The 23,262-nt window shown below is 43.6% G+C and overlaps 1 protein-coding gene across 1 annotated transcript; it reads right to left on the bottom strand.

Moving 5' to 3' along the window:
- Positions 1–866: 866 nt before the first annotated feature.
- On the bottom strand, positions 867–22,613 carry SNCG (synuclein gamma). The gene is made up of 5 exons (XM_060694146.2): positions 22,356–22,613; positions 12,087–12,128; positions 9,638–9,765; positions 2,487–2,564; positions 867–1,283 (listed from the first exon to the last, which is right to left on the bottom strand). Exons 1-5 carry the CDS (start codon positions 22,474–22,476, stop codon positions 1,269–1,271), a joined length of 384 nt encoding a protein of 127 aa, XP_060550129.1. The 5' UTR covers positions 22,477–22,613; the 3' UTR covers positions 867–1,268.
- Positions 22,614–23,262: the final 649 nt, after the last annotated feature.

Raw genomic sequence — 23,262 nt, forward strand, 5'->3', positions numbered from 1 at the left:
AAAAAAACAGAAATAGTGGTCCTTGTACTATTTTCATTCCCCCAAGTCCCCATAGGCTCTCTTATGATCATGTTTTGTTTTGTTTTAAATTTGATTTATATGCCGCCCTTCTCTGGAGACTCAGAGCAGCTTACAGTGCGTTAAGCAATAGCCTTCATACTTTTGTATATTTTATACAAAGTCAGCTTATTGCCCCCACAAATTGGGTCTGACCTAGGCTTCCCCAAACCATGAAGCAGACTCCTCGTCCCGATAAAACCTCTTTTATTTAGATTAAAGGGAGATTCCTCTCCAGCAAAGTCTCGGCAAAGAGTCTTTCATGAGATTTCACAACTACAGACCTTTATCAGGCTTGGAGAGTTGCCAGGCGGATATCTTCCAAACGCCACGCTGGAGCAGCAATTACTTGGCAAGAAGTCAGGAACAGATCTTCACCCTCATGAATTGAACTGATTGTCTCCTACAAACTCCCCTCCCCTTGGCTCCTCTTTATTCCCTATGGGAGGGGCCATTCACCATCCACTTGTGCCTTTACTCCCAAGTCGACCCTTGTTCTTTAGCTGTTCCCTTCATCTGGCAATTCTGCGCATGCTCACACTGGGAACAGGCTCCAGCTGTTCGTCTGCCTCACTGATGTCTGACTCCGAAGGCAATTGATAACTGTCAGACGGCCCTGGCCCCCTCTCTGCCTCCGACGCAGAGCCCTCATCCGAGCCTTCCCCAGACTCCAGGACTGGCCCATGTTCCTCCCCAACCTCCTCACTATCTGAATCTGCCACCAGCTCCGCTGGCCACTGGTGGGCCACAACAGATCATGTTCAGCCTGATGAATTAAAAAAAAAAAAGAACAAGAACAAGAACAAGGGCTTAGTTGAAACAAGATTTTATTTTGTCTCTTAAAAAAAAAAACACGTCCACCCTTTCTAGGGAAATCAAATGCTGTTGCTAATGAGCCGAAGGACATGAATCAGTGATTCCAACCACAAGGGTGTGAAATGGACACACTTTGGAAGGCTCAAAGATGGGCAAAGAAGGAAGCCACAAAAGAGACACAAAGGGAGACGCATAGAATTGCCCTAAAACGTACAATCGAGAGTTTTGCCACCCAGCTAGGATAGGTGAGAATTAAGATAAGTGAGCATTTGTTGTGCTGCATGAAGTTAGCTTAGGAATAGGAGAGATTTCCCTGCTGTTTGCATCCTCTAATAGGCCTGCATTTATTCCTGGTCTTCTCATTTTTCATAATGTAGCAGACGTTCTGGAGAAGGTTAATTTCCTTCAATCTGGAAGAAGAAGGAGGAGGAGGAGGAGGAGGAGGAGGAGGAGGAGGAGGAGGAGGAGGAGGAGGAGGAGGAGGAGAAGAAGAAGAAGAAGAAGAAGAAGAAGAAGAAGAAGAAGAAGAAGAAGAAGAAGAAGAAGAAGAAGAAGAAGAAGAAGAAGAAGAAGAAGAAATCAAGAAAATAAGTTAATTTATCTTTCAAAAAAGCCACCCACTCTACTCCAGTGTGGATATCAAAATATGGCTGGCCAGTAGAGCCTCCAGTATAAACTCCAATGAGTTTTTTGGGGATTTGGTTGTTCTTAGGTTTATGAGCTGGATTGATTTGTTTACTGCAATTGTTTTTCTTTGCCGTGGATATATTGTGCAATCTTGTTGCAAGCTACGGGGAATCTTAATTATTTGGTGCGGTATAAAAATATAATTAAGACTGCTACTACTGCTATGGCAATGATAACAAGAACAGTAGGCAAATTATGTCATTTGCATTATTTGCAGGTGCCTAGCGCATTTCCATATTTCTTTAAAGTCCATATTAAGCAAGACTTAGAATGAATTACCTCGAATGCTGCCATTTAAACGGCAATAACAATAGCATTGTAAAAAGCATGAAATTATTAAAATGACAGCGTTAAGTTGAGATTTACATACATATGTAAATAAATGGATCCATGCTTTAAGGAAGCTTTTCATCTGAAAAAAAGCCATTCTGAGCTATTAACATACTTAATGCAAAGGAATTCTGCTAAACAGATCTCAAGAAATGACGTGCCTTTATTATTAATTTTAAGCTAAATCAATATCATTAATTAATGATTCAATTAATAACCGTTGATCACTGAATTAGTGTGGCGGTTATTGGACTATATCTGGAAGTTCACAAATAATGAATGGCTGAAGCCGAAGAATAATTTTCAATCTATTTTCAATTCTTCACTGTCACCCAAAATATCAAAATTGTCTAGAAATTGGGGTAGGGAACAAGTGGGGGTGGGGAGGAAAAAAAACAGAAGGGAGTATTTTGACATAAAAATCAGTAGAGCAAATTTTTGTCATCACTTTATGGAGAAAAGAAAGGGTAATCAACTCAGAAGGGAAGTAGAGTTTTGAAGACCAATTTATGATCTTGGATTTTTTATGACACTCCCTGACATCCCTTTGTCCCCACCGAATCAAAGACTCTGGGGTTAGGCGAGCTGAAATTTACCTCTGTGGCTTCCACCGGGATGTCCTCTTCTCCAACCCCAGCAGGCTGGTCTTTGTGTTGATCTGGATGAAGTTCCTCCTATAGAACACACAAGAACAGACCAAAGTATCATCAGATGCCACAAAGACCAGAGGTCAGGGTTTCCCATTTTGACTAGCTTCCAGATGTGTAAATGTCTATGGAGATTCTCCGTCATCCAGGTCATGGTTGTCCCAAAGGTGCATTTTCAAGAGGCAGCTGGACTTTCTGATTTTACTTTGAAGACGTTTCGCTTCTTGTCCAGGAAGCTTCTTCAGCTCTGATTGGATGGTGATTCCCCACCCATCCAGTCAGAGCTGAAGAAGCTTCTTGGATGAGAAGCAAAACGTCTTCAAAGAAAAACCAGAAAATCCAGTTGCCTCTTGAAAAAGCACCTTCCAAATGTTTATGGACTACGGTTCCCAGATTGCTGAGCAAGGGTCGAGTGCACTGCATACACCTGGAACAAAATGCTGGACTGAGATGACCTATAAAGACTGTTCCTCTGTCCAAAAGGACCAGGCACGTAGACTTTAAAGACGGAAACGCTTACTCAAGTTGAATACTATTTGCTATATATATCACACAGAGTATTGTTTTGTTTTTCTCTGTTGCAGACATACAATCAGGGCTGGGCTTCAAAAATTTTAGCAAGGGGTTCTCTGTCCGGTTGCTGGGTGGGCGTGGCCATGGTGGGCGTGGCCTAGTCAGCCTCCTGCACCACGGTGGGGGGGCATTTTTGCCCTCCCCAGGCTCCGGAGGCTTTCCTCAAGCCTCCGGGAGCATGAAAATGGCCTCCCCAGGCTCTGGAGGCCCTCTGGAGGCCCGAAATAGGGCCGTTTCTGGCCTTCCTGAACATTCAATAGGCCGGTTTTTTGCCCTCCCTGAGCCTTCGCACGTGCCCTGCATTTACCTGCATTCAAAACAGGCCACGTGGGGACTCCTGGGAGGGGCGGGGTAGGTGGGGCCAGCCAGGAGTGGGATTTGGGGGTTCTCCGAACTGCACAGAATCTTAGAGGTTGTCCCGAACCCCTGCAAACTCCCAGCAGCCCACCCCTGCATACAATCAATGCAAATATAATGTTCCATCCCATTCTTGCTGAACTTCAAACTCGGTTTTGGCTGGATACAAACAAGTCTCTTGATTCCTTCTGGGTTTGTTTGTTTGTATAATTTTCTTTCCCATACGACTGCTTTGATACATGGCGTTAATTGTTTAAATTTAGGAACGTAAATTAGGAAAGGAATGGATTTAGCTCTTTCCCTGCCCTGCCTCCTCACCAAGCATTTATCCACAAATGAGGCAAGCATACGTTTTAGATGCAAACAATTGGTTGTCTGTTTCCTTGGCCTGGAGGAAAACTTCAAGCTCATCTCTAATTATGAATGGTGGTTTAAGAATCACATCCTCTGTTTGTTTCTCTTGGATCTGCATCCCCCATCATGATTTCATGCCTCTGACTCATCTTCTATTTTTAACCCGGCAGGAAAGGAGCATCTCGAGATCTTATTTCTCCCCCTTTCTTTCTCAACCGGAGCACAATTACAGGAAGAAGTCGTGTTGGGGCTGTGTATTCCTTCTCTCCACAAGCCAATATAAATTTGACAACTTTGAGGCACAAAACCTGGACACACACAGCCACTCTCAAAATCAAGAACGCTGACCCAAAGCCAACCAGCTTAATCAGGGGTGGGCTTCAGATCCCACTTTTTTTTTTAAAAAATAGTTTTTATTGAACATTTTCCAAAATGTTAAAAATCACAAGTAAAAAAGAAAAAAGAAAAAAAGAAAAAATACAAATGCAAACAAAATACACAAACAACTCAACAATATAGTATAATTCTACAGCTTTACGTATCAGCATGTACGGTATGTTCTGCCTTTATAATTTGCTATTCAATATTTGCCTTCTCATAAAATACAACTCTAGCAATAGTATAATAATTATATTGTAATAATATATAATGTCTTCTGATTATATGTATATGTATATGTATATGTATATTTTTTATATTTATTTATTTATTTATTTATTTATTTATTTATTTATTTATTTATTTATTTTTATATGCCGACCTTCTCTGGAGACTCAGGGCGGCTTACAATGCGTTAAGCAATAGCCTTCATACTTTTTGTATATTTATACAAAGTCAGCTTATTGCCCCCACAAATTGGGTCCTCATTTTACCCGCCTTAGAAAGGATGGAAGGCTGAATCGACCTTGAGCCTGGTGAGAATTGAACTCACAGTAATTGCAGGCAGCTGGATGTTAAATGCTGCCTTAGTAGGAGGCATTAGCCTCCTACGCCACTCAGGCTCCGTATATGTATACGTATACGTATACGTATATGTATACGTATATGTATATGTATATGTATATGTATATGTATATGTATATGTATATCAGGGGTGAAATCTAATTTTTTTTGCCACCGGTTCTGTGGGTATGGCTTGGGGGCATGGCCTGGTGGTGGTCATGTGACTGGATGGGCGTGGGCAATTTTTAAAACTTTTTAAAGCATTTTTAACTAGTAAAAATTGTTTTAAAAAGTTAAAATAAAGTTTCCGATGATCAGCACTTGACCAGCCTGACCCCCCTCGCCAAGCCAGATCCAACGTCTCCTAGCCCCAAAGATTGCAAGCCTTTCTACCTCGGCCACCCAGTCAGGGAGATGAGTTGCGGATTTTCACACCTTTCTTCACACGCCTGGGATTGTCACCCTCGTCTTCTTCTTCCTCCTCCTCTCCAAGTGGAAAAATGCCAGGAGCACAAAAAGAAGCGCTTGCTTGCTCCTGCCGTTTTTCCGTTTGTAAGGAAGCTTTCGTACCTTGTGAAGGCAAGTCTGGCTTCCTGCGCTAAAAATCTCACCAATACCGCTGTGTGTGTGTGTGTGTGTGTGTGGATGTTGGGCATGGGCTGTTGCGAAGACCAGGAGCAAACACACACACACACACAGAGGCTTTAAAAGACCTTTGAATGAAGGCGGGGGTGGATTGGAGGGGTCATTTCCCTCCCCCTCCCTTCGACATTCAGTGCAGTACACACACACACACACACACACACACACACACACACTTTAAAAGACCTTTTGAATGACTTGAGGCTCCTTCAGGTTGGCCTCCAAAGAAAAGAGGAATGAAGGTGGGGGTGGATTGAAGGGGTGGATTCCCCAACTCTGGTTCATCCGGCTGGGGATGGGACGGCAGGCACAGGCTGCTGCGAAAGACCAGGAGCAAAAAGGAGCCTGGATAGCTCAGCAGACTAATGCATTGTAATTTAACTCCAGCTGTCTGCAATTAGTAAGTTCGAATCTCCCCAGGCTCAAGGTTGACTCAGCCTTCCATCCTTTCTAAGGTAGGTGAAATGAGGACCCAGTTTGTGGGGGCAATAAGCTGACTTTGTATAAATATACAAAAATATGAAGGCTATTGCTTAACGCATTGTAAGCCGCCCTGAGTCTCCGGAGAAGGGCGGCATATAAATCAAATTAAAAAAAAAAAAGACACACACACACACACACACAAGCTGTGTGCATAGCAGTAATGGTGAGGTTTTTAGCGAGCAGCACAGGAAGCCAGACTTGCCTTCACGAAAGCTTCGTTACAAATGGAAAAACGTCAGGAGCAAGCAAGCGCTTCTTTTTACGCTCCTGGAGTTTTTCCACTAGGAGAAGAGGAGGAGGAGGAGGAAGAAGATGAGGGCGACAATCCCGGGGCGTGTGAAGCAAGGCATGAAAATCCACAGCAGGAAGCTCGGGGTGAGTGAAAAGGGGGAGCAGCCGAGTGCTTTGTTTCTCCAGAACCGGTAGAAAAAAATGCTTAAAAAGTAAAAAAAAAAAAAAAAAGTTCCCACGGTCACGCATCGCTCAGCTGATCGTCGGAACTTTTTTTTAAAAACTTTTTAAGCATTTTTTTACTACCAGTTCTCTGGAAGTAAAAGCAGGAAGTAACGACGACTGGGCGGGTAGGCGGAACCTCAGGTTGCCATTGCTACCAGTTCTCCGAACCACCGGCCATCATCGCTACCTACTCGCCCGAGCCAGTCCGAACCGGGAGCATTTCACCCCTGATGTATATGTATATGTATATGTATATGTATATGTATATGTATATGTATATGTATATGTATATGTAAAGAAAGGAGCAAACATCCTGCGAGCTCCGGAACTTAAAATTTTAAAATAATTAAAATTTTATTTTACTAATTATTTTAAAATTTTAAGTTCCAGAGCTCGCAGGATGTCTGCTTCTTTCTTTACTAATATACCTGGAACTCATATTTTTAGAATAATATTTAGAAGAACACAAAAACGTAGTGAAAAAAGAAGAGCGAACTTCTTCCTTGGTACAACACATGAAGGCCACGGGACATAATATCGACTTCAACAATATTAGAACAGTGGTGAAAGAGGAACATCTTAATAAGAGAATAATTAGGGAGGCTATCGAAATTGAAAAGAGGCCGCAGAATATGAATAGACGAGATGACGCTTCTAGGTTATCAAGTATTTGGAGACCTGCACTGAGAGAAACTCGAGTTTTAACATCAGAGGATAGGCAGAGATCCCAACAGGCAACCAGTGTTGTTGTAATACCTGCCAGAGTCCTTCCCTCTTCGCAGATGATAGCTAGCAATAGAGAGAGAGAGAGAACCGAGCCAGAAGATAGGCTGAGATCTCAACAGGCAATCAGCGGGGTTGTGATGCCTACCAGAATCTTTCCTTCTTTGCAATTGACAGTTAGTAATAGGGAACCAGAGAAAGCTGGGCCTTTAACACGCAGTCAGGCTGCAGCTAGGATAATGAAGCAGGAGAAAAAACTGCTGCCCTCCAATCAGGACACAGAGTTGCAGGCCAACCAGCATACGTCAGCAGCAGCGAACATAGAAAAGCGACAACTCCGATCTCGCAGCACACCCACAGTTTCTAAACTGAAAGTAGGGGCCCGATGATGACAGGTTAGAGAGCTTGTCGAAACGTTGCCAAAAAGAAAACTTCTAAAGTGTTGAACATTTATTTCTTATTTGGACTTCTATTCTCTAGCCACTTGTACAGTCTACTCCAGATTTTATAATAGTCCGACGCTTCTCTTTCTTTTAACTCCATAGTCATCCTGTCCATTTCAGCACTTTCAAGTATCTTCCTAATTACCATTTCATCTGAGGGGGTAGTTTTTTGTTTCCAGTCTTGTGCGAAAACGATCCTAGCAGCAGTTATTATATGTAATGTTATATATTGATAGTTTTTGTCTGTTTTTGGGTCTAGTATGCCTAAAAAACATAGTTCTGGTGTCAATTCTATCCTATGTTCAGTGATTCCCTGGCTTCAGATCCTTTAACAACAGGTTCGCTGCCCTGTTGCTGGGTGGGCGTGGCCATGATGGGCGTTGCCTAGTCAACCGCCTGCACCAGGGCAGTGGGGGGCGTTTTTTGTCCTTCCCAGGCTCTGGAGGCTTTCTTCAAGCCTCCAGGAGGGCAAAAACAGCTTCCCACAGGGTCCAGAGGCCCTCCGGAGGCCAGAAACAGGCCCGTTTCCAGACTTCTGTAACCTCCGGTAGGCCCGTTTTTTGCCCTCCCAGCAGAGAGTAAGCTGCAAATGTATTGTCTAATAACACCAACCTTAATGGTTCTTTAAAACAGTGATGGGGAACATTTTCGGCACCAAGTGCCCAAACCAAAACATACGTGCATGCATGCATGTGAATGGGTGCATGCTGCAGCACTGGAAACATGAAGACCAGCTGGTCAGCAGGCGCATGCCTGTTTTGGGGAATTTTTCAGGCCGTTTTCAGGCTGGTTTTTGGGCTGGTTTTCAAGCCATTTTTGGCCCCAAAAATGCCCCCAAAACTGCCCAGAAAATGGCCTGAAAACTGGTCTGCAAACGGCCTGCAAACAGCCCAGAAAATGGCCCAGAAAATGTACCTTGAAAATGAGGAACAACAGAATATAGAGATTCAGTTAGCTCAAAACCGGCCTGAAAATGGCCCAGAAACCGGCCTGAAAATGGCCCAGAAAATGGCCCAAAAAGCTGCCTGTTAACGGTCCAGAAAATGGCTCAAAACTGGCCTGAAAATGGCCCCAAAAGCAGCCTGAAATTGGTCTGAAAATGCCCCAGAAAATGGCTCAAAAAACTGCCTGAAAACAGCCCAGAAAATGGCCTGAAAATGGCTCAAAAACGGCCTATGAAAAGGCCCCAAAACAGCCTGAAAATGGCCCAAAAATAGTCTGAAAATGGCCTGAAAAGCAGCCTAAAAATGCCCCCAAAATGGCCCCAAAAGGCCTGGAAAATGGCCCAAAAATGGCCTGGAAACAGCCCAGAAAATGGCCTGAAAATGGCTCAAAAACAGCCCATAAAAAGTCTCAAAAAAAAAAAAAGGCCTGAAAATGGCCAAAATAATGGCCTGAAAACACCCTGAAAACAGCCTGAAAAAGGCCCCAAAACAGCCTGGAAAATGGCCCGAAAATGGTCTGGGAGTTTTTTAGGCATTTTCAGGCTGTTTTCAGGCTGTTTTCAGGCTGTTTTCTGGTGCTCCGGCGCCCATGAAGACCAGCCGGCTGGTGCGCGCATGTGCTTGCCAGAAACCAGAAGAGCAGCTGGCGATGGCACACGTGTCCACAAAGAGAGCTCTGCATGCCATCTCTGGCACGCGTCCCATAGGTTCGCCATCACGGCTTTAAAATATTCCTAACTGCATAATCAGGGAGATACGCCGGCCACACCTTCCAGCAAGATTGTATTTGTGCTAAGAAGATTGGACAGGAAATGGGAAGAGGTTCCACTTCTTGAAATCTACCGACTTAAGATTTCTACCTTCTTGGGATTCCTTTGATTGGGTGAAATAAGTCACGTGCAAAATTTACAAACTTTTTCATGGGAGGAATGGGTCAGTGAGGGGAAATAACTGTTTAGCTTCCACCCGTGCTTGACAGTTTCCTGACCTGGCATCCTTTCCCTTTCCCTGGTCTAAAAGCCAAGAAAAAATAATCTGATTAAGAGGTTATGGCGGAAGGTTAAAATCCGCTGAATGGTTCCCCCCCCAGCAAATACCAGCACCTCCTGCACTGGACTTGTCTCACAGACAAAGTGTTAGGAACACAAAACAGTCTCATTGGTGGAAAAAAAATCACACCTACCTTCTTGACCAGACCACTGGTGGTTACAACCGTCTCTGCTCCTTCCACTGTTTGCTTTGCCACTGTGTTCACGCTGGACACCACACTGTCTCCCACGAGATTGGCCTGTTCTTTGGTCTTCTCAGCAACTGTAGTTGAAGCACAAAGAAGCTGAGAGGATGACTCACGATAAGGTGGAAGTCCCACTTCTTCAGATGTGGTTTTGGAAGCTACTAAGATTATCTGGGATCCTTCAATGGAGGTCAGTTTTGAAAGGATCAGGTGTCTTCCCTGGATTTTTACAACCCAGGTCTTGGAGTCTTGAAACCAGCGTTCCTTTTGTGATCTCCGCAAGCCCAAAATTGTATGGAGGCAGATTGTTTAGCCCTCACTGTGTGCTTTCTGGAATTTTGAAGGGGGTTTACGCCCACCCCAAGAATATGTCAAGTCTGCCCCCATTTTCAGAATATAGAATAGCAAAGCCCTGAAGATGAAGGACAAAAGAAGATGTACAAGTGGATTGGGAAATACCCTCTGGTCTTTCCCTCAGAAGTTCTTGAGTTGACCTGCTACCTAGGTAAAGGTAAAGGTTCCCCTCGCACATATGTGCTAGTTGTTCCCAACTCTAGGGGGTGGTGCTCATCTCCGTTTCAAAGCTGAAGAGCCAGTGCTGTCTGAAGACGTCTCCATGGTCATGTGCCGGCATAACTCAATGCCAAAGGCACATGGAACGCTGTTACCTTCCCACCAAAGATGGTCCCTATTTTTCTACTTGCATTTTTTACATGCTTTCGAACTGCTAGGTTGGCAGAAGCTGGGACAAGTAACGGGAGCTCACCCCATTATGCGGCACTAGGGATTCGAACAGCTGAACTGCTGACCTTTCGATCGACAAGCTCAGTGTCTTAGCCACTGAGCCACTGCATCCCTTTTTAACCTGCTAGCTAGAGAGACTCTAATAATGGATTATTTCCTCTCTCTGCCTTCAGGTAACTTTCTTGAGAGCTGCCAAGATGCTTTCTCTTTTCTGATGTCCAAAGAGATGAATCAAGACTTCCTTGTTCTCTCGATCAATCATTTCTCCACATGCTGGGAATTATTTTTCAAACACATGGCAAACTGTTTTTGTGGTTTTGCACAAGTGAAAGTGTAACTTTTGTCCACAAGCAAAAATATGGGTCTTGAATTACTGAAACGGTTTCTTTTCCAAGGATTCTTAAGCCAGAAAATGGCAGGTAAATAAATGCTAGCTCACATTCAAGATTCAACCACAAAATAATTGGCTTACGTCTGGTTTCTCTTGATGTGCAAATCCACTGGGGCTATAATCTTATTTTCTCTGTAAACTAAAAATAAATCACATTGTAGCATAATTTTTTTTTGCTTTTTGCTTTTATTGATTGACTGCAGCAAAGAGAAAGAAAAAGCTTGTACAGGAAGGAAGGAAGAAAGAAAGAAGGAAGGAAAGAAAGAAAGAGGAGGAGGAGGAGAAGAAGAGGAAGAGGAAGGAGGAGGAGGAGGAGGAGGAGGAGGAGGAGAAGAAGAAGAAGAAGAAGAAGAAGAAGAAGAAGAAGAAGAAGAAGAAGAAGAAGAAGAAGAAGAAGAAGAAGAAGAAGAAGAAGAAGAAGAAGAAGAAAATAGAAACTATATATGGGATATTTTTTTGCAAATATACAAGTTGTATAAAAAGCATTTCATGGAACAATGGCCATATTTCATTACAACTGTCCTTTGATAATCTATATTGATAACCGATTCATCCAAAGCAAACAAAAATTATGCTAATACCATCAACATTGGCAGACCTGGTGATATTGGGCCCTTATCTCTATTTTTCCAATGTTGAAGAAAAAGCCACACTATATGAATATTCATCGGCCAAACAGTGTCGACTGGCGGCCCCCAGGGGGAGAGCCTTCTCTGTGGGGGCACCTGCCATCTGGAATGAGCTCCCCCCGGAGATACGGAGGATCCCGGATTTACGCACCTTCCGCCGTGCCCTCAAGACCTTTTTATTTCAACAGGCTGGCCTGGCCTAACTTCCCTTTTAATTGTAAATTTTAAATTTGTTTTAAAACATTAGGGGTGTTTTAATTTGTTTTGGGCCAAATCATTTGATGGGTTTTTATATTGTCTTCTAAATTTTGTAGTTTGCGTGTTTTATCTTTTTGGCTGTTCACCGCCCTGAGTCCTTCGGGAGTAGGGCGGTATATAAATCCAAAAATAAAATAAAAAATAAAAATAAATCATATTCATAGATGGATCAATTTTTGGAAAATAAGTAAAGTCCCATGTATTTATGCCATGCCTGGGTATAGACAGGAGAGGATGTCATTAATTTTTATTGTTGTGAGCCGTCCTGAGTCCTTTCGGAGATAGGGCGGCATACAAGTTTAAATAATAAATAAATAATTCAAAACAAAAAATCCAGAAGCAATTCCACCAGGCCAACTTTTTGTGTAGCTCTTACCAGAAGTGACACTTTGCACCACTCCTTCTTTGGTTTTTGTGCCTGTAAAGAGAAGAGAGAAAGGGGGAGGGAGGGAGAGAAGGAAGGAAGGAAGGAAAGAGGGAGGGAGAGGGAAAGAGAGAGGAGAAAGAAGAGAGGGAGAGGACAAAGGACAGAAGAGGGACGGAGAAAGGGAGGGAGAGAGGGAGAAGAGAGAGACACAAAGAGAATAATTGATTAGTTTTGCTTTCAAAAACCATCCATTAAGATTTGCAGTGCTTAGGGCAGCTCAGCAGAGAGTGAGTCACCGGATAAAAGGTTTCGAGTTTCCTTCTTCTTTCAAGATGAATGTAGCATTTCAGACAAGTGGCTGGTTGAGCATCCATTCAAATACAAAGCCCGCAAACAAAACAGATTTCAGGTGCAGCTATTTTTAAAAAAAATTCTTGCGGGGGAAGGGGAAAAAGCTAGTAGGTAGATGGGCCAACGTTACACATCAGTTCTCGACTTGAAGCTGTGTTGGCGGACAGCATTTTTCTACTCAAAAGGGTTATTCCCCCAAATTTGATTTAAAGTAAATAACTCTAAGATGGGAAGAGCAAGGATCTTGGGCCAATAGCCTCTGGCCAGCAGACAGGAACACATCTCCATCTTCCTCTAAAAAGGTAAAGGTAAAAGTTCCCCTCGCACATATGTGCTAGTCGTTCCCAACTCTAGGGGGCAGTGCTCATCTCCGTTTCAAAGCCGAAGAGCCAGCGCTGTCCAAAGACGTCTCTGTGGTCATGTGGCCAGCATGACTCAACGCCAAAGGTGCATGGAACGCTGTTACCTTCCCACCAAAGGTGGTCCCTATTTTTCTACTTGCATTTTTTATGTGCTTTTGAACTGCTAGGTTGGCAGAAGCTGGGACAAGTAACGGGAGCTCACCCCGTTACGCAGCACTAGGGATTCGAGCCGCTGAACTGCCAACCTTTCAATCGACAAGCTCAGCGTCTTAGCCACTAAGCCACCGTGTTCCCCTACCGTGGCCCTATTTTCCTAATTCATCTCTGTAAAGCTGTTACACGCCGAGTCAGCCTGTCCTCTTTCTCCTCCTTGTGCATGCGTGTGTGAAATAGTCAGGGCCATCCTACGGATTTGTCTAAAGCTGTAGAGCTTTTAGTGGAGCCCGTTACTCTGCTTCTAAGCATCTCTGCATCGGTTCGCAGGATTGTGAAGATGGCACACCTTTCGTTTTGCTTTTTGTTTTGTTTTGTTTGGGAAAGACGCCACAGAGATGACGAAGGAAGAGAAAGGAAAACGTCAAAAGAGTGCCCTTGCAAACCTCAGCTGCACTGCAGTCAAATTCTTGCCGTTCATGCAAAATAAAAACTGTATAAAAAAATCTGGCTTAGTTTAGATCAGGAGGGGCTTCAACCATCCTTGACCTAAATTTTTGGCTCAAACAACATCATCCAGGTAATCTTTAAAAGCAAGCAGAAAGGGGGCTGTTAATTCCCCTGGGCTGACTGGCATGGCGTTGGCACAAATTCTCTTTTTATTCTGCAGATTCTCAGGCCTGAAAAGGTGGCCAGACGTTCCTGGTTCCTTATTCTAAATTCCTGTCTCTTGACTCTGTCTCTGGTTGGTGATTCTTTTTGTTCTAATAGAAGCAGACAAAAGCTGGAGTCCTTGGCCGGCACAATTTGTTTGATCCTGCCACTGTTCTCTCTCGTTGCAATGACTCAACATTATTGGGGCTTGTTTATAGTCAACAGGAGTCACGGGGTGGAGAAGGGAGGGAGGCCAGAGAGGCAGGAGAACATAGGGAAGAACATTTCATAAAGGCAGAGAGATCTTTTCTGCTAATGAACTGCAAAACACAGTGCCAAATTTGAGAAGTGGTGCCAGGCCAAGGACTTGCCTACTAAATTCTCAGCCTGGAAAAAGAACTCAGAACTAATGTTAATCAGGCTGCACACACTCTATTTATCCTTTGCTAAGAGTTTCTGTACAAATTTATTAGGCTCTGAAACTTTATTCCACAGTAACAGCAAAGGAGCATTTATTTAATTTAAAAAAAAATATATATATATATAGTCCATGATTTCAACCCAGATAATTTTTTTTAAAAAAAAAACCCGAAATGGATTTGTGCTGTCAGCAAGTACTGTAATATGGTTAGATAGAACTGTCTAATTACATTTAGGCATCGACTTACGTATTTACCATGTTTTCCCGAAAATAAGACCCTGTCTTATATTTTTTGAACCCCGAAATAAGTGATTGGCCTTATTTTCAGGGAGGTCTTATTATTTTGGGGCGCGTGGAGCAAGACAGGGATCCTCTTGCCATCTTACCTGATTTCCAGCTCTGTCTCCCTAACCCTAACCAGAGGAAATGGCGGGGACTGGCTGCATATGCATTTAAATATTTTCGGGGAGAGCTTATTTTTTGAGGCGGGCTTATTTTTTGGGGGGGTTTATTTTAGCGCATGCACTCAGAAGCCCTATTGGTCATTATCAGGGGATGTCTTATTTTAGGGGAAGCAGGATATTATGCAAATATACGTATCTGCTTCTTCTACTCAAACAACTCTGGGTAGGTAGCCCAACAAAAGCACAAAAACATGCATGTAAAATTTAGAAAAGTCGAAATAAATAACCATCTTCAATCCAGAGAAAAGAAAGACGCAAACTGGATTCCTCTTCCCTAAAGCCTCAGGAAAGAACCAGGTTTTTAAGGCCTTCTGGATGGCCAATGAGGTTGGGGTTCATCTAAAGCTCAGGGAAGATGTTCTACTGTCAGTTCTCGGGTTGCATCTTGGATCAAGGAGGATTCTGTATGGTCAGTGTTTCTCAACCTTGGAAGCTTGAAGATGGGTGGACTTCAAATCCCAGAATCCCCCATCTTCAAGCTACCAAGGTTGAGAAACACTGTGTAAGGTGAACATCTCACCAGATGGACCTTTGTGACATTTCCTACCACATGAGGAGAGAGGCAAATGTGTCTCCTCTTATCTCTTGACTTTGTCAGAAGTATCTTCCAACCTCTGTACTCACCCAACAGAGCATGAGGAACACAGGAGATCCAGAGAAGAAGAAATAGATACAGTGTTGCTCTCCTTTGGTGAAACTGCTCAGGATGCACACGCTAGCCAGACCTACATATATTCATGGAATGGTACACAGTTTCTGGATCCAGCCAATACACTAAGCCATTCTTGTTATAACAGAGTTGGAAGGGACCTTGGAGGTCTTCTAGTCCAACCCCCTGCTTAGGCAGGAAACCCTACACCACTTCAGACAAATGGTTATCCAACCTCTTCTTAAAAACTTCCAGTGTTGGAGCATTCACAACTTCTGGAGGGAAATTGTTCCACTGATTAATTGTTCTGATTGTCAGGAAATTTCTCCTTAGTTCTAAGTTGCTTCTCTCCTTGATTAGTTTCCACCCATTGCTTCTTGTCCTACCCTCAGGTGCTTTGTAGAATAACTTGACTCCCTCTTTTTTGTGGCAGCCCCTGAGATATTGGAACACTACTACCATCTCTCCCCTAGTCCTTCTTTCCATTAAATTAGACATACCTAGTTCCTGAAACCATTCTTCATATGTTTTAGCCTCCAGTTCCCTAATCATCTTGGTTGCTCTTCTCTTCACTCTTTCTAGAGTCTCAACATCTTCTTTACATCATGGTGACCAAAACTGGATGCAATACTCAAAGCTTGGACTTACCAAGGCATTATAAAGTGGTATTAACACTTCACGTGATCTTGATTCTATCCCTCTGTTGAGGCAGCCTAGAACTGTGTTGGCTTTTTTGGCAGCTGCTGCACACGGCTGGTTCATATTTAAATGGTTGTCCACTAGGACTCCAAGATCCCTCTCACAAATGCAATTTTTTTGGCCAGACTGCAGACACAGTCATTCTGGTTTATTCAACCCACCATGATTAAGCACATCAAGGCCTAGCACACTAACACAATTGCTGGAAGGATGCCTGATGTTCCAAGAAGATGCATCCACTTAAATGCAGGAGTTGGGTGTGGTTTCAAAATAAGTGGTGGAGCTGGAGAGAAGAATGTTGGTCACGGGGGTTAGGATGGCTGAATCCATTCACAATGCCTTGGCCCTCCTGAATCATGTAGCTATGTGAGAGAAGACACTTGTTATATAGGACTATGATGAGCTGTAAGATAACAGCAAAGTCTCTTGGGGTTGGCTCAGGTCCTGTCCAACAACATGGAAGTGGTTGACTTTATCCTTTATGATGGCACAGATTCCTCAAAAACATCAAAATAAAATTCAAGGAAAAAAGACATCATGACATCCTAATAGGATGCAAAAGCTCCATCTGCAAACCTCAGTGACACTTTGTGTTGTTTTGGGGTTGGAGTGCCAAAAGGGACTTCATGTACATTTAATCTGGTTATATAAAGAATAGAAATTTACTATAGGTGATAGGAATTTTCTATAAGCAGATACTCATATATCTATGCATACAATAGCATACACAGACGTGGGCCAATAATTCAATATTCCCAGACTGCCTTTGTTTGCCTAAAGAATTGTCTGCCTCCAATAAATGGCTGACAGCAAAATACCAAACTGTTGTATCATGAGAGACCTTTGGAATATATTAACGGTAAGCAGTTTAAGACCCAAGGACAGTTTAAAACTAATTTTGTTTTAAAACTTCCCCATCATCAGCACGTGGCCCTGGAGTATCCAGCTCTTCTCCCTCTCAAATATTAACCAGGTTTGGTCCTGCTTAGATTTTTTTTTTGAGATCAGCCAAAGGTGGCTAGAAACTAACTGCAACCCAGGAAAAGTTCTACCTGCTTTACTGCTGGAATTTTAAAAATGGAAAACCCACGTCTCTTAGATGTGATTAAGGGAGACAAGTTAACCACGAAGAAACGTGATTCCAGTGAATGGAAATCAAAGGAAGCCCAATACATCTATTTAAGGACCAAAGTAAGCTCGAAGAGGAGTTAGGTCCTGTCCCCACTGTGGCATCTCCAGGGAAACCTGGAAGACCCTGGAGATGCCACAGTGGGGACAGGACCTAACTCCAAGACTCAAAATAGTCTTGGATGCAGAAGATCAGGTCCACATGTGAAGTTCCAATTAAACTGATGTATTACTATTCATGCCTATGCAGAGAAATCTACTCAACTAACGGTTAGCACTATTTTGGCACTAGATAAGGGTCAACAGAATTGAAAAGAGGTTGGCTTTGTCCATTTGTGGCTATGTAGTGACTCTAGGCTGATTCCTCTTTTGACTCCGTCCTCAGGTTCTGCCACACCTTCCCCTAGACCCATGATGGCGAACCTATGGCACGCATGCCACAGGTGGCACACGGAGCCATATCTATGGGCACGTGAGCGGTGCCCTAGCTCAGCTCCAGCGTGCATGTGCGCGCCAGCCACCTAATTTTCAGGCCTTCTAGGCCCACTGGAAGTCGGGAAACGGGCTGTTTCTGACCTCCGGAGGGCCTCTGGGGGGTGGAGAAGGCCGTTTTTGCCCTCCCCAGGCTCCAGAAAAGCCTCTGGAGCCTGGGGAGGGCGAAAAATGGGCCTACCGGGCCCACCGTGCCATTGCGTGCCAAAAGCATGGGAGCATGGGGAGGTCGCCCGTGGGGGGCAGGGTGCATTGAATTATAGGTGTGGGCATGTGCGTGCGTGACCCCCCTGCGCTCCCCCCACTTTTGGCACGCAACGGCAAAAAAGTTAGCCATCACTGCCCTACACCTTCCTAGCCATGTTTTGCTCAGGGCATCCATGTAATAATCGAAGTTAAGCAGAAGACTACAGATTCAGATTCTCCACATTGAAATCAGAAGTTCAACGTAATCTGCAAAACCAGAGAGGGTGGGTCGAAGAAACCCCTTGCTCGGTTGATTAATTCTGCTTCGGATTTTTGCTGCTGATATTTTTCCATCGGTGGGGCAGGGCGGAGATTGTTCTACTGGAATGCAAACTTCCTCCTGTCTATCAGTGATCCATGATGCTGAGCATCTTTTGACATTTGCTGCAGAGGTTGTGTGGATAGCCTCAGTTTACAATTTGGAGAAGAATTTCAGGAAAAGGAGAGAGAGAGAGGAAGAGATACCATGAAGTAAAGAGAGAAGGGTGGAGATGCCTATTAATCTGGAAATTAAGATGGGGGCATTTTTTTTCAGATGAAGGGGGATGTGTTGGGCAGGGGTGAAATCCAGCAGGTTCTGACAGGTTCTGGAGAACCGGTAGCGGAAATTTTGAGTAGTTTGGAGAACCGGCAAATACCTCCTCTGGCTGGCCCCAGAGTAGGGTGGGAATGGAGATTTTGCAATATCCTTCCCCCAGGAATGGGGAGGGAATAGGGATTTTGCAGTATCCTTCCCCTGGAGTGGGGTGGGAATGGAGATTTTGCAGTATCCTTCTCCCAGGAATGGGGAGGGAATGGGGATTTTGAAGTATCCTTCCCCTGGAGTGGGGAGGGAATGGGGATTTTGAAGTATCCTTCCCCTGGAGTGGGGTGGGAATGGAGATTTTGCAGTATCCTTCCCCCAGGAATGGGGAGGGAATGGGGATTTTGAAGTATCCTTCCCCTGCCACACCCACCAAGCCACACCAAGCTACGCCCACAGAACCGGTAGTAAAAAAATTGGATTTCACCACTGGTGTTGGGATATAATCATGCTTTAAAAGGACAGCAAAGAGATGACTATCTCAACTATCCCAATTTCATCCTTTTTTTCCCTGCTTTCTTTTCTTTGTCTTTCTTTGTCTTTTCCAAAAAATGTGTCCCTTGAAGGCCCAACTTTTAAAGCTGAGTCTGCAGTCTCGAGAGAAATTGAATTTAGAGGAATATCTGCAAATATCTTTTGATATTTCCCAGCAAGCTCATTTCCCAGGCTAATGAGTTGTAAGATTTTTATTTTTTTTAAAGCAGCTTAGCAGGAATTATCCATGCTGAGATGAAATGCGAAGGTCACAAGAAAGAGAAGGGAGAATTTTCTGTATTTACGAATGGGAAAACGTTGGTCAAAATATTATACAACCGCACCCCAGGAAATGAAGGGAAAGGGGAAAAGAGGAATGCAGAAGAAAGAAGGAGGGAGTTTATATAGCAATTAAAGGAAAAGCCATTTTCTTTGGCAGATACAGGATGATCAATGTTTCTGAACTTGAGGTGAATGAAGATTTGTGCATTAGAAAAACCGAGCACTTGAGATTCAAAGGGAATGCAATTCCTTATTTTATTGTCAGATAACTGCCTGATGATGTTTTCATGCTAAAGTAATGGATTCAGGGGTCTCCAACCTTGGCAACTTTAAGCCTGGAGGACTTAAACTTCCAGTATTCCCCAGCCAGCACAGCTGGCTGGGGAATTCTGGGAGGTGTTGTTGTTTTTTTAATTTGATTTATATGCCGCCCTTCTCCGGAGACTCAGGGCGGCTTACAGTGCATTAAGCAATAGCCTTCATTCTTTTGTATATTTTATACAAAGTCAGCTTATTGCCCCCACAAACTGGGTCCTCATTTCACCTACCTTAGAAAGGATGGAAGGCTGAGTCAACCTTGAGCCTTGGAGAGATTCGAACCAGCAGAAATTGCAGGCAGCTGTGTTAATAACAGGGTGCATTAAACCACTGTACTATCAAGGCTCTTTGAAGTCCACCAACCTTAAAGTTGCCAAGGTTGGCAACCCCAGATTTAAATAGTTATTTATTAGATGAAGGAACATTGGTCGACCCTTCGTATTGGAATTAAGACCAAGGAGAGTTTACTGCCTCCATTGAACTGTAGTTTATGATTCTGGCACATTTGCTGGATGCAGAATTTGTTCTGGCTACATCCGTGTCAAAATTTGATCCCTGAATTAATCAGTGGAACAGCTTGCCTCCAGAAGTGGTGGAGTGGCTCTATCACTGGAGGTTTTCAATAGAATAGAACAGAATAGAATTTTTTATTGGCCAAGTGTGATTGGACACACAAGGAATTTGTCTTTGGTGCATACGCTCTCAGTGTACATAAAAGAAAAGATACGTTCGTCAAGAATCATAAGGTACAACACTTAATGATAGTCCTAGGGTACAAATAAGCAATCAGGAAACAATATCAATATTGTCAAGAAGAGACTGGACAGCCATTTCTCCAAAATGGTATAGAATAGAATAGAATTCTTTATTGGCCAAGTGTGATTGGACACACAAGGAATTTGTCTTGGTGCATACGCTCTCGGTGTATATAGAAGAAGAGCCTTGGTAGTACAGGGGTTTAAGGCACCCTGTTATTAAGCTTATTAAGACCAGCTGCCTGCAATTACTGCAGGGTTCGAATCTCGCCAAGGCTCAAGGTTGACTCAGCCTTCCATCCTTTCTAAGGTAGGTGAAATGAGGACCCAGTTTGTGGGGGCAATAAGCTGACTTTGTATAAATATACAAAAGGATGAAGGCTATTGCTGAGCACATTGTAAGCCACCCTGAGTCTTCAGAGAAGGGCGGCATATAAATCAAATTAAAAAAAAAAAGAAAAGAAAAGATAGGGTCTCCTGTTTGAGCAGGAGGTTGGACTAGAAGACCTCCAAGGTCCCTTCCAACTTACTTATTCGGTATTTATTTATTTATTTATTTATTTATTTATTTATTTATTTATTTATTTATTTATTTATTGATAACAGTCTCTGTTAAGCTCCAGAAATCAGAGGACACTGCAGGGCTACTGGATCACTCAAGCGGACAAGTATGATTAACTTTGATCCTGACTGGCTCAAGGTTGACTCAGCCTTCCATCCTTCCGAGGTCGGTAAAATGAGGATCCAGATTATTGGGGGAAAAGAGGCTGGCTCTGTAAACCACTTAGAGAAGGCTGTAAAGCTCTGTGAAGTGGGATATAAGTGCTATTTGCTATTTCTATTAGGAGCTCTCTTTTGGTGGCCACCATAAATTAAGGAACAATGCCAGGGAATTCAGAGCAAAATAACGGATGGGTGAATTGCACACTGAAGTAGCTAGGGGGAAAAAGAAGCCAAGGTAAAGATACAAAAAAGTCAAAATTCTCTTAGATATAGACTGTGTCAATGCTCTGAACAGTTTCTCCATTTCGTTGCCCTTTGCAGGGAACGAAGAGTGAATCTGTTGCCTTCGCAGAGACTGGATATATGTGCATATTTTTGATGCAGCTCTTAACTGATACTGCCATTCAGTTTCTGGGAATCAGCCAAAAGAGATTTTACCTCTCTGAGATTTTTTTCCTTCCCAGAGGAACTGCAAAGAGACTGAATGCAAGCAGAAGCGAAGGCTGAGGAATCATATTGAAAGAAATTCTTTGATCCTCAATTCATGCCTTTTATAGTTTATTCTCACAAAAAAGTCTTTGGGGGAGGGGAAAGTTACCAGGAGTGACCCAGGCCCATATGCCTCACCATTCGCCAGCTGCCTAGCGTTGCCCTACGACGAAATGGGTGGCAAATAATTTTAAAAATAAATAAATAAATAAATTCACAACCAAGCTTTTATTTGCCTCCAGCTCTTCTTCCCCAAAGCAATTCTCCAACCAAGGCAGAAAAGATTTGTCTCACATAACCCTCCCTCCCTCCCTCCCTCCCTCCCTCCTCCCTTCCTCCCTCACTCCTTCCTTCCTTCCTTCCTTCCTTCCTTCCTTCCTTCCTTCCTTCCTTCCTTCCTTCCCTCCTTTCTTCCTTTCTTCCTTTCTTCCTTTCTCCGTCCCTCCCTCCCTTCCTCAGACTTCTTTGGAACCCAGAGCAACTAATAGGTCAAACTATTAGTTTTCATCAGAGTAAATTTCATAGGAGAAGGAGGAAAGGACATGCATAGACTACTCTTTCCTAAAAGGATGCCTTCAAATTATTCAGAACTACAAATTCCATATTGACAGTCCTCTATTGGTGAACCCTGGGGGGAGGGGGGGATTAGTAGGGTGGCATTTTGCAGGGAAAACCCTTCCTTCCTTCCTTCCTTCCCTGCCTCCCTCCCTCTGTCCTTCCTTCCTTCCTTCCTTCCTTCCTTCCTTCCTTCCTTCCTTCCTTCCTTCCTTCCCTCCCTCCCTCCCTCCTTCCTTCTTCCTCCCTCCCTCCCTCCCTCCCTCCCTCCTTCCCTCTTTCTTTCTTTCTTTCTTTCTTTCTTTCTTTCTTTCTTTCTTTCTTTCTTTCTTTCTTTCTTTCTTTCTCATGAGAGAATCTTCCCCCACCCTCTGCTTAGTGGGGGAAGATTCTGCAAGGTCACACACAAACACAGATTTCTTTCACGCCGAGCACTGCAGTGCTGGCTGCCTGTGCAGAAGGGACATGGTTCAACCTTACCTACGTACATCACCCCTTCTTTGGTCTTCTCGGCTGCTTCGGTGACTCCCTGCTTGGTCTTCTCAGCTGCGGCCACCACTCCCTCCTTCGCAATGGAGAAGCCCTTTTTAAAGACATCCATGGTGTCCCGGCTGTCTGGCTGGCCTTGGCAATCGCGTTGCTGAGGATGGGAGTTTTACTGCCTGCTTCTCTGCAGCCTCTTCTCCTGGAGACACTCCTGCTCTTCCTTCTCTGCCAGATGCCAGATGCAGGGCTGGGCGAGTAGCTCGTCCTTCCTGGCTCTTATTGAGGCAACACATCAGAGGACAGCCAATGCCTGCGAGACACCGATGCTGAAATATTAATGGCATGGATTTGCCTATAAGGTTTTAGAGAGAGAAGCAGCAGAGAAAGGGGGGGGGGTAGGGAGGAGGAGGAGGAGGAGGGTACCAAGGTAAGTGAGAGGCTTGGTTTGGAAAAGCTCCAGAAGATGTTTAGATGTCCTTTAAAGAGCTGCAGCAATGCTTACTCAAGGTCACATATTCTACAAACCTTTTGCAGCAGGAGAAGAAGCGTTTAGCTGCCCAAAGCGTTTCATTTTTTTCCACTTTTTAAAGCAAGTATCTCCCAGGAAGGTAAATGGGAGATCAAAGGGGGAATAGGGGCAGAGAAACCATCCAACCGTCTCACCTTTCAATGAGGCTTTAATCTAGCCAGCCTTTTGCTGCTCTTTGTAAACCTCAAACAAATAAGAGTGATCAGAAATAAATTTGTGTATGGGCTTGGGTGTGTATGTACGTATGTACATAGATACGCACGTATGTATGCATGCATGTGTAGAGAATAAATTGCTATGTAAAGAAAAGGAATATGAAATTGAGTTTTTTGTTTTGCTTAAAAAAATCTATATTAAAAATATGCCTTCCTT

Source organism: Pantherophis guttatus, chromosome 6 (genome assembly GCF_059756535.1).
Source record: "Pantherophis guttatus breed Tessera chromosome 6, ASM5975653v1, whole genome shotgun sequence".
NCBI lineage: Eukaryota > Metazoa > Chordata > Lepidosauria > Squamata > Colubridae > Pantherophis > Pantherophis guttatus.

What these genes read in the sequence shown, in the direction of transcription:
- SNCG (XM_060694146.2), bottom strand. Translation starts at nt 22,476, where the DNA reads ATGGATGTCTTTAAAAAGGGCTTCTCCATTGCGAAGGAGGGAGTGGTG. An exon ending in AGAAGGGGTGATGTACGTAG is followed by an intron (nt 12,129 to 22,355) that starts GTAAGGTTGAAC and finishes TTCTCTTTACAG; the next exon opens with GCACAAAAACCAAAGAAGGA. An exon ending in CCAGTGGTCTGGTCAAGAAG is followed by an intron (nt 2,565 to 9,637) that starts GTAGGTGTGATT and finishes TGTGTTCTATAG; the next exon opens with GAGGAACTTCATCCAGATCA.